Source organism: Mytilus californianus, unplaced genomic scaffold (genome assembly GCF_021869535.1).
Source record: "Mytilus californianus isolate M0D057914Y unplaced genomic scaffold, xbMytCali1.0.p SCAF_10, whole genome shotgun sequence".
In the NCBI taxonomy this organism is placed as follows: Eukaryota; Metazoa; Mollusca; class Bivalvia; order Mytilida; family Mytilidae; genus Mytilus; species Mytilus californianus.
In genome coordinates this window covers 39,824,566-39,836,706 of record NW_026262582.1, presented here as the reverse complement: position 1 = coordinate 39,836,706, position 12,141 = coordinate 39,824,566, and the positions used below count along the sequence as shown (strand labels likewise).

The 12,141-nt window shown below is 31.4% G+C and overlaps 1 protein-coding gene across 6 annotated transcripts in view; it reads right to left on the bottom strand.

Annotated features, from left to right (window-relative positions):
* The window catches only part of LOC127718102 (myosin-IIIb-like), a 157,738-nt gene that overhangs the window by 99,587 nt on the left and 46,010 nt on the right, over positions 1–12,141 (bottom strand). For all 6 annotated transcript variants that reach the window (XM_052223996.1, XM_052223997.1, XM_052223992.1 and 3 more), the window contains one exon: positions 394–539. In XM_052223996.1, coding sequence (XP_052079956.1) covers positions 394–539 — 146 coding nt within the window. The remainder of the gene's footprint in view (positions 1–393; positions 540–12,141) is intronic.

Genomic DNA, 12,141 nt, shown 5'->3' with positions numbered 1-12,141 from the left:
TGCTTCAGGGAAATAAATACCCTTCAGCTGGTGTGAATTTTATCAATTCTATTTGCACACAAGGACAGACCACCTCTTCCATCTCCAATTCAACCAAATATTTATATATTGAAAAATGGAATTCAAAAGCTTTAATAATTAATCCTATGTATATAAGGTTTAATTCATAAGATGGCAGAAAAGAATTGGCATGTACATTCTAAAGGATAGGCACAACAGGAAGAAAGATTAGCAGTGGACCAGCCACCCAGGCTACTAATTTTTGCTCAAATTGTCCATAGTGCTTATTATAATTTTTCAGATTGTAGCAGGTTTGGGGCTTTGGGCGCTAGATGGAAAATGTTAGTCTTTTATCCTGCACATGGAACTTTCAAGTTCCTATAGAAAGTTTACCTTGGAATTTTAAACAATGCTCTCATAGGATGGAGATCTGATAGTGGTGGTTCACTTTCTGCCAACTCTATGGCAGTGATACCGAGGGACCAAATATCACACCGACTGTCATAGTTATATTCTAACTGTCTTTCGCATGCTATCACCTGAAAATAGAAAAAGAAAATTTTCTGTAAGATTTGCTAACTACATAGCCATTCATTTTTGATGCATTATGATTCATGGGATACCAATTTTTGTGGATTTTGTGGACACAATGGTGAATCACAAATTTAAAGGTTTATAACTAGGAACTAATTTTCTAAAGGCTTGTATGCAGACTCAAATCCACGAAAATTGATACCCACCAAAAAATAAATGCATCCACAGTATTCAAGTAGACAAGTCATGTAATAAAACAAGAATGTGTCCATAATACACGGATGCCCCACTCGCACTATCATTTTCTATGTTCAGTGGACCCTGAAATTGGGGTCAAACTCTAATTTGGCATTAAAATTGGAAAGATCATATCATAGGGAACATGTGTACTAACTTTCAAGTTGATTGGACTTCAACTTCATCAAAATCTACCTTGACCAAAAACTTTAACCTGAAGCAGGACAGACGCATTTTCTATATTCAGTGGACCGTGAAATTGGGGTCAAAACTCTAATTTGGCATTAAAATTAGAAAGATCATATCATATAGAACATGTGTACTTAAAGTTTCAAGTTGATTGGACTTCAACTTCATCAAAAACTGCCTTGACCAAAAACTTTAACCTGAAGTGGGACAGATGCATTTTCTATATTCAGTGGACCATGAAATTGGGGTCAAAACTCTAATTTGGCATTAAAATTAGAAAGATCATATCATAGGGAACATGTGTACTAAGTTTCAAGTTGATTGGACTTCAACTTCATCAAAAACTACCTTGACCAAAACCTTTAGCCTGAAGTGGGACAGACGGACGGACGGACGGAGGGTCGAACAAACGAACAAACGGACGCACAGACCGAAAAACATAATGCCCCTAGGTGGGGCATAAAAACCCAAAATTATAGGAAAGTTTGGGTTATGTCAAAATCCAGAAAACTTCTTCATTGCACATGCCTTTAAGACTTTATAAAAGTTATTCAAGATTCTGTATCCGTGTCTTCTTTCAGAGTCATTGAAGTTACCACTATACAAATTCCTGTGTTATATAAGGGTTACAGTATTTGAGGAATTAATTGTTCTCTTGCACTTGTGTAATGTATGCACATGAAGATGTATGAATTATTAGCGCCAAAAATTTAGTTGTAAAGTGATGACACACTGGTTGCCTTAACTTGTACCCAATATCTATGATTAAGGACAAATTTCTGGATTTACTGAAGTTCTAAAAAGAGAGAGATTAAAACACCAAGGGAGCAATAGAAAAAACGTAAGTTAAAGAAAAACCACATCTTCTTATATCTGTCTAGAACTATCTTTTTATAGAAAATATTTAACTAATCATAGGAGTCGGATATTTATATGTTTATAAAAATATTTAGTTGTTTTTGGACAATATTTTGAATAAATTGATAAAATAAGTCCTGTTAACAAATATATAGATGTTGGTGTCAATTTCAAGCAGTTCTTTACATATCCTAATTTTGAAAACACATATACATAGTACGTCTAGTACATGTATATGTCCAATACATGTCCATTACAAGTATCTGATTACAAACTTATACACTTCAAGCTTATATTAAACTATATAAATATTTGTAAGACCTCATGAAAATATTTATAACTTTAAAAGATGTTTAAGAAAAACAAATATATTAATAACAGAATATATTTAAACTTATAGATGAAGTGTGAAGTCAGTTTATGGGATTGTGAACATATCTACATTTCAAAATTTTATATGCATGATCACAACTTTAGGGTTTTTGTGTCTGGTTTAATACAAAAGTGGTTTTATTTGCAACAGTTTGATTAATATTGTGTCTCGAAATATTAAATCTTTTCTGTGAGCCATTATCTTTTTCAATACATGTAAGGAGAATTCATATGAGGGCTAGTCACTGATGGCCTAGCTGGGTGTATATATTATATACACCCAGCTAGGCCATCATAGACACCAGTGACTAGCCATATTATATGTATTTTAACAAGATTTGGCAGAATTTCTGAAAATCAATACAATTATACTTATGCAACAAACCAAAACTCAATCGACAGCAATGTATGTATTCAATATGTTACAACAAATTTAACATATTTAATGTGCAGTTATGTGTGCAGTAGTTTTATATTTGTGTTCTGAAACAGGTGTTTTCATATGATTTGTCTTGCTACACTAAAATGTATTTAATGTCTTTTCATTCAATAACTTATATGAAAATTTATATGGCAGAAGTTTCATTATTGTTTTCTGTTATGAAATATCCATTTATTATTTCCTTTTTGATCAACGCAACTAAAACTTATATCTTATGCATACATTTCTGTAAATATTTCATTGTTACTATTAATATATCTTATTTCATTGTGTTGAAATGCTCATTTATCAATATTCTCTTTTTAATCAAGATAATATGTTAGACCTAAATTGCTTGAAAAATTTCATGGTTACCATCTATAAAAGTAAAGTAATCAATTCAATAATATGCAGTAGACATATAGATTTATTAGATATTTTACAAAAAAAAATAATTAAAACAAATTTTGGTGGCATCTGTAAACTTCAAAGAACACATACTGCAGTTATTATATAATTATATAATAATATTAACATTATTACATCAAAGTATCATACAAGTCACTAATTCTGATTGGCCTATAAGCATTCCAAAAGTTTTTTTCTGTATAAAATGCATCATCTATGACTGCACTTGGTCACTGTGAGGTTAAAAAAATGCATAGAAAAACAAACGAAAGGCTTGATTTCAACTCTAGTAATTTAATGGTTGTAACTAAAAATGTGATTATAAGAATTGAATGCTTTTTTATGTAATTTTTTTATAGGGTTGTAAAGTGTGGAACGTGTACACATTTTTTATAAGGGTGCTTAACACCCCAATAAAATTATATAACGGAGCATTCAATTCTAAATAGTATATCTTTAATAATTGAGACTGTCCTGATCACGCCATTGATTTATTAGTACAAATGACCTCTTAAACCATACCATCTATACTCAAATAAAGATCAAGATTGAGAGAGAAAGGGTTGTGATCTCAAACAAATAATTTAACACTGAACATATTCATGTGCTTGTCCCAAATCTGGAACCTCATCACTAGTTGGGCGACGTCATTGTTTAATTGTTTGCTGTTGATGTTTTAAGCCTCTTTCAGCACTTATCATCAATATCTTGGCAGCCTCTTTTAATTGGTGGAGGGAGCCAGAGTGCCCAGAGAGAATGGTGACCATTAGCAGGAAAACAGGCAATTCTAGTCAAATAAGATTGGAATGGAACACACCTGTCATGTGTGCATGATCCAGGGGCTTGAACTCAAAAGCTCATTGACAGGTTAGTGATACATTAAATGATGAACTACTTGGACCACTCAGCCACTGAGGCCCTAGCTGTATCTTATGTCTTATCTTAAAGCTTATGGTGGGGTTCATGTTGCTCAGTCTTTAGTTTTCTATGTTGTGTTTTGTGTACTGTAGTTTGTCTGTTTGTCTTTTTCTTTTTTAGCCATGGCATTGTCCATTTATTTTCGACTTATGAGTTTGAATGTCCCTTTGGTATCTTTCGCCTCTCTTTTATTGTTATTTGGAGAATTTGGTGCAGATTCTGTTTAATTTAATCACAAATTTTTAGTTTTTGGCAATCAATTGAGTTTGACATATTGTATTGACCTTCGACACCTGTCTATTGTTATAGTTATCTAGATTGTCTTTTTTTCGTGATGTCGAGTTGCTGTCTAATTGACGTACAATGTTTACCCCACAACTCCTGTTATTTATATAAATAAGGAAGCTCGATAAAAGTAATTAACCATTCTCAAAATGTCAGGGCATATTCTTAAAGACTCAAATTTAGAATATTGTGTGTGTTACAACTGTTACCACTGTTTCCCTGTATATGTTATTAGCTAGAGCAAAGTAACTGTTACCTAATCTGAGTTACCATGTGCAAAATTTTAATTTTTGGGACTAGAATATAGCAGGGAATAATCACTTGAAAGTAACGAATATTCAAATCATATTTGCCACCAGATGTTAAACATTCATCAATCAATCAATCAATCTATTGATCTTTAAAATTTCATGAAGGAATTGGAATCGATTTCCAAATTTTAATACAGCTTTAATTACCTTCATTGACACAATTTTTAAATCTTTATTATCAAACTTAAAACATATATTAGAAATAAATGTTGAAATTTACTACATGTATTCAAAGTCAAATTAAATCACAGCTGAGAAATTTAAAAACCTAAGATTCCTTTCCTCAAAATTCTTATTTATCTAAATGCATTAGATTTAAGGTTAACAAGTGCTTATCGGGTCGAACTCTTTACGATAAAAATGTGTCAATATTACCTGTAAATATCATACCTTAATTATTAATTATATTCAATCCTTTATAAAACTTTCCATCAAAATTCCATCAGTTTAAAATCCTTATCTTACAAACTCTTTAAATATGCTAATCATATCCTCCTTATGCAAACACTCTTCCAATCCAGTCAAATAAAAACTCCTTAAGACAATTTCACTCTGACTTTATAGAATTATTATGCAAATTACCTGTTATGATGACCATGTATTATTAAATCAATTCCATCTTTGGAAGTATTTTACTAATCTCTGGTAAAAATTGACATAAGATATTGTTATTCACTATGCACAATACTATCTATAGTTCATACTATAGCTTATGTATACAAGTATTTCAAAAACTAAGGCCAAAGAAATAATTTTCGATATTTTCACAAGATTAAATATATTTTTGTTTTCTTATTTCTATATTTCTTGACAAATATGCAATTTTAAAAACATTTCCAACATAACAGACCCTCACAAATTCTCAGACAGTGTGTCAGATATTAAGTCAAGCAGCAACTAAAAAGCAAGTTCTGAAATAAAAATTTGATTATTTCTATAAGACACCTTTCAAATGCCTGATCCAACTGAAATTTTGCCTGTCTAGTCAGAGGTTCAAAAAGATTCCAAGACATCAGCTGTCATAAATGACCAGTCCACATTATCTCTAAAGAGACCATGATGTATGCACGAAAGTTATCACAACTCCCATAAACTGAGACCCTCGTCATCAAACTTTGAATAGCACATTCTACATAAACATCAATTTCACAACAACATATGCGAATGAGCAGATTTTATTTGAATTGTTGACCTTATCAACAGTAAAGAGTCGATAGGAGACAAGGGGTCACACCAATGAGACAGCAACCAAAAAAACACAATGAATTCTTAAGGAAATCCCTAAATACAAATTTTGATGTTTTTTCAAAGCTATAGCAAAAAAGATTTGTCTCACCTTGACTCTGTAATTTTATTTTTTCTACCTAGATGTCTTTTACATCAAAACTGATACAGGATTTATTTTTTAATCATCTTGGGAATGGTCAGGTCAATTAGAATTTTATGTACTGGAAGCAGCTTATATTCGCTAGCAATTTATTTCAGTGACTAATGTGAGCAGAAAAATAGCGTGAATAAATATTATCGAACTTTAAATTTCTCTTAAATGAATCAGAAAAAATCAACTATGTTAAGATATAAATCCCTAGAAAGGCAAGAAAAATATCTACAAAAATAATTTAATTTGCAGTATTTCTTTTCAAAGTACTTGTTAATTATTCAACCTATATCAATTAGGGCAAATTAAAGTATACGTAATTTTGGTGAAATGAAATTTTTTTTCACTACTGTAATAGCATTTTATTTTCAATCAAAATTTTGTGGACAGAACTAGATTTTCGAGAAAGCACACAATTTAAATCGAAAAAAAGTATATTTTGACCACTTTTCACGTACATTCTATACATTTAGAGACCTTCTTCACAAACTTAATATATACTGATTGTATCTCTGGAATTATAAATTCATCATTAATCATTTTTTCATATTCAGACAGAATTCAACAAGGTCTAAATGTATACAAAATTTTATTATAATATTAAATATTACCCAATAACTTGTACTTTGCCTTAAGTATCTCTACCTATGACCTACTTAAACTATTTTGATTTCAACAGCTGATATTTTTAAAAGTAAATAGTTCTTAATCGAATGAAGTCATAGAACCAGTGAGTTCCAGAAAAGTAGTATACACTTGACTGAGACTGGGTGTTACCCACTAAATATACACACCCTTTCGGTCAAAAATAAGGCTAATTGCAATGACTTCATAACTTTACTTTTAATTACATGACTAACACCTAGACCGTACAAGGTCGTGATGTTTAAATGTCTATGACCCTACTAAAGGTAAATATATAACTTCTAATAGTCAAAAATAAAGTTTAAAAATTATGACTTTTACTATTAAGGCATATCGACAACCCATTATTGCAATTTACATCACAAAAGGTTTAAAGATTATATATCATAATCATTGATCTTTATTACTACTTAGTACATATAGTACATACTTTATGTACCTTGTTAGTCAAAGGGTGCTTTCCATAATTTAGGTCTAAATGGTTTGTACCAGGAACATGATACCGTGATACATTCACTTATCAATGACAGGAGACCACGAGTTACATTCACTTATCAATGACAGGAGACCACGAGTTACATTAACTTATCAATGACAGGAGACCATGAGTTACATTAACTTATCAATGACAGGAGACCATGAGTTACATTAACTTATCAATGACAGGAGAGCATGAGTTACATTAACTTATCAATGACAGGAGAGCATGAGTTACATTAACTTATCAATGACTGGAGAGCAGGAGTTACATTAACTTATAAATCAATGACAGGAGACCATAAGTTACATTAACTTATCAATGACAGGAGACCATGAGTTACATTAACTTATCAATGACAGGAGAGCATGAGTTACATTAACTTATCAATGACAGGAGAGCATGAGTTACATTAACTTATCAATGACTGGAGAGCAGGAGCTACATTAACTTATAAATCAATGACAGGAGACCATGAGTTACATTAACTTATCAATGACAGGAGATCATGAGTTACATTAACTTATCAATGACAGGAGAGCACGAGTTACATTAACTTATCAATGACAAGAGACCACGAGATACATTAATTTATCAATGACAGGAGAGCATGAGTTACATTCTAATTTTAGAATTTCATTCCAATAACAGACAAGAGTGCACATGCATAATGCCTTACCTGCTAAACTTATCATAATTGAACTTATGTTGAAAGTCTATAGAAGGTTTTACTACAAGTATTACATAAACTTACCATTACCAATGATCCATGTAATTGAGGTCAAGTTCAGATAAACTCTACCAGACAAACATGTACACCTTACAATCATACCATACACAAAATAAAGTTATCCTATATAGCTTATATAATCTAAGAAACAGACCTAATTACGAAAATTGAACATTAACCAATGAGCCATAAAAATGAGGTCAAAGTCAGATGATCCCTGCCAAACAGACATCATGTACACAATGCAATCATTGCATGGATACACCAAATATATTTGACCTATTGCTTATAATATCTGAGAAATGTCCATTTTTTTCAAAATTTATCATTACATATATATGAACAGCATAACTCAAATTTAAAACAACAACAATAATATATTTCTTTGTCCTTGCAGCTGTTTCCCCCTCCTTGCAAACAATGTAACATGTACAATATATCAAAAAGATCAATAGTGTTGAATCATTCAGTGTCAGAGTATGTAAGGAAAAGTTTATCTTCCATTGATGACAACTCAAGTCTACTTATTTTACTTTCCACATGTTGTTCCAGTCAAGACATTAAAATGTCAAATGCAGATTTAGCTATTAATTTTCTTCAGGAGGGGGTCATATATATCATATATAAAAAGTTCAATATTAATATTCACTTTTTTCTTTTTTTCTTAGATTCTACCTTCTCCATGCAGAGCTATTAAAAAGTGCAGTGATTTTTTAAGGTACAAATAACACATGTTTTAAACCATATAGATTTGTATTTTTTATAATATATAACCACAAAAATATATATAGTTTTTATAGATCAAATCTATAAAATTTTATCCTCACTAAAGCAAACATTATTCTTTTTGACATCATTTTTGTCATTATCTCTGATTACATAATGACATGAATGTACAAGTTTCACCTATATATTAGTTATGAGAGATACAGTGGATTCTTCAATATTTGTGGGATACCAACTTTCGAGCAATATGTGGTTATATGAAAAACCATGAATTTAGATGTTCAACATAGTACCAATTATCTAGAGGCTTTTTTGCAGAATTTGGCAAAACCACAAAATCAAATATCCATGAAATAAAAGAAGAATGTGTCTAAGGACAAGAAAGCCCCCGCTCAAACTTTGCAATTTTCCAAGTTAAAAAGGGTCATAACTCCAGACTAACTGACTCACTGCCTAAATTCGAACTCTGTCTGCGTGTTGTAGTTCTTAGCATTATGAATAAGTTTCATTAATTTCCATGAGGCAAACTTAAGTTAGAGTGCGGAAAATGAGACAGACAGAAAGACAAAAATAAATGAATCCACAGTAGATGGATTGATGTGTGAATGCCATCCAGTGGCAAATATTACAGGACAGAACAAGTCATGTAAATGTGACTTAAATACAAACACTGCTTTGTACTAGAAAAAAGTAAATAACAAAAGTACAGAACTCCAAGGAAAATTCAATACAGAAAGTCCTTTATCAAATGTAAAACCACTGTCATATTCCTGACTTGGTACAGGCATTTCCTTATGTAGAAAATGTTGGTTTAATATAAAAAGAAGATGTGGTATGATTGCTAAAGAGACAACTCTCCACAAGAGACCAAATGACACAGAAATTAACAACTATAGGTCGCCGTACGGCCTTCAACAATGAGCAAAGCCTATACCGCATAGTCAGCTATAAAGGCCCCGAACAAGATAACAGTTTGCAGGATGACAATATCACCCTTTTTATCTTTGGGTTTGACCTGTATAGGAATTAAAGCCAAAACCTTCCCCACTAGAAAAGAGCAATGCTACCATTAGACCAAAGAGAGGGTGAGAGCTTTAAATAACAAGAATACAATCAAAGCTTTTTCGTTGCAAATAAATTCACAAATAAATTTTATATTTCCAAAAATAAACAGGTCCCTCATTTCTTTATTCACTTTATAATTCCCAGTTACTGTTATAATTTCTCATAGAAATGGAAACTCCCTGGGGACCATGATTAAAAGACCAAATTAATAATCACATATGCCTTTACCTGGATATTGCAATTCACTCACAAAAAAAGTAGTTTTGAACACTGTCATTATTTGTGGATTAATTAGTTATCAAAGGTACCAGGATTATAATTTAATACGCCAGACACACGTTTCGTCTACACAAGACTCATCAGTGACGCTCAGATCAAAATAGTTATAAAGCCAAACAAGTAAATGCAGCCTACTGCAAGAAGCAGATAATATCATTCTAATTCCTCATTAAAGTTGACATCATCAATCAAATAAGATGAAATTTTTTCCCTTGTTGAAAATATTTACTGCATGTGTATTTCCCCAAAGTATTAATCATTTAATTACATTTTAAATTGTCCAGGCATTTGGATTTTAATTAAAACCTTTTATTTCATAAATGGATGTTTGGAGTAGAAATGAAGACTAAATTGAATTTGAAGTAGTAATTACAAGAATATGTAAAATTGAGAATAGAAACAGGGAATGTGTCAAAGACAACAACCCGACCAAAGAGCAGAAAACAGCCCAACGAAGGCCACCAATGCGTATTGAACACAACGTGAAAATCCTGCACCTGGAGGCAGGCTAGCTGGCCCCTGAACAATAATGTATACTATAGTTCTGCGAAAATGGATGTCACACTAAACTCTGAAACATATGAATCACCAAAATTTAATAAACTGCTTTGCTGAGTGCAGCTGGATACGCCTGCAGAGGTCCAACCCTGAACAGTTGGGCAAAAATGGACACAATATTCAAGCTTGATACAGGTCTGAATTTGGATTGTAATTAAATATTTGACAAATTATAGGTTTCTGAATAAATGTAGTCAAAGAACTTGAAATTGGTTAGATGAATTGAATGTATATTCAATTAAAGATTTCTTGCTGTTGTGCAATACACTGTGCTGTTGCGCAATACTTAGTAAATCTGTTGTCAGACTATAAACAAATTAAGTTCAATTTCTTCTAAATGTCATATTTGAAATTGATGAAAATCAATAGGAAGAATACATCAATAGCTATAAATAATTCACCAAAGTTTCATGCGAACTGCTTAAAGCATTTTTGAGTTATTGTCCAAAAACTGGAAAATACCCCCTTTTTTAATGAATAAAACCCCATAACTCAGAAATGTAAATTCTAAAATTTATAAAATTCTAAAGGGAGCTTACATCAACAGATATAAACAATTCACCAAAGTTTCATGAGAACTGCTGAAAACATTTTTTAGTTATTGTCTGAAAACTGGAAAATCCCCCTTTTTTATGAATAAAACCCTGTAACTCATAAACGTAAAATCTAAAATTTATAAAAATCAAAAGGGAGCTATATATAGATATAAACAATTCACCAAAATATCTTGCAAGTTGGTGAAAGCATTCTTGAGTTATTGTCGGAAAACTGGAAAATCCCCCCTTTTTTAATGAATAAAATCAAACTACTCAAAAACAGTAAATCTTAAATTTATAAAAAACGAAAGGGAGCTCATGTCAATAGATATAAACAATTCACCAAAGTTTCATGCATATTGGTTAAAGCTTTTTTTGAGTTAATGTCCGACATGTTGACGACGGACGGACAGACAGATGGACAACGGTATACCATAATACATCCCGTAAACGGGCGTATAAAAAAAATATTCAAAACTAACAAAGGCCAAAGATTCCTGAGTTGGGACAAGCGTAAAAATGTGGCATGGTTAAACATGTTTTGTGAGATCACAACCCTCCCCAATATCTCTAGCCAATGTGGAATAAACAAACACATAGCAATATGCACAGTATAACTGTGTTTATTTTCGTGATTTTTTCTGAGCTTTGATTCAACACTGATGTGAAATTCTCAGAAAAATTCAACTGTTGTTTTAAATGAAAGAATATAACAGAAAAGCAACCGAAATTCCTAACTCAATATGTTTGAATGTTAAGCTGGTCAAATCTTGTGAAAGCAGTTATTTTTTCTTACTTCATTTATAAAATAAAACAGGGATAATTTTTGGTCTTTTTGAGGGCTAACAATTGCTTTACCACAACTCCATAGAACAGAAACTTAAGTCTGACCAGTCAAAACAATGAAATGATTCTATAACAAAAATTTAAAGTTGCTATAATTCTCTTCAAAAAATAATATATTTACTTCAAACTAACAACAGAAAGAACAGAAAACAATCTTACTGTTCATTCAAAATCCTTTCTTTTCTAAAATGTAAAAATCAACTTACCTTTTATATAAACTTATAATTCTACAAATGTGTTGTTATTGAACTAATAAAGATGACTAACTTAAATTTTCCCATAATTTTTTTCTACATAGCAATTATCACCTTCCATTTAACATGATAGTTAAACACTTACCCTTTATCAACCCAAGAAAATCAGTCAA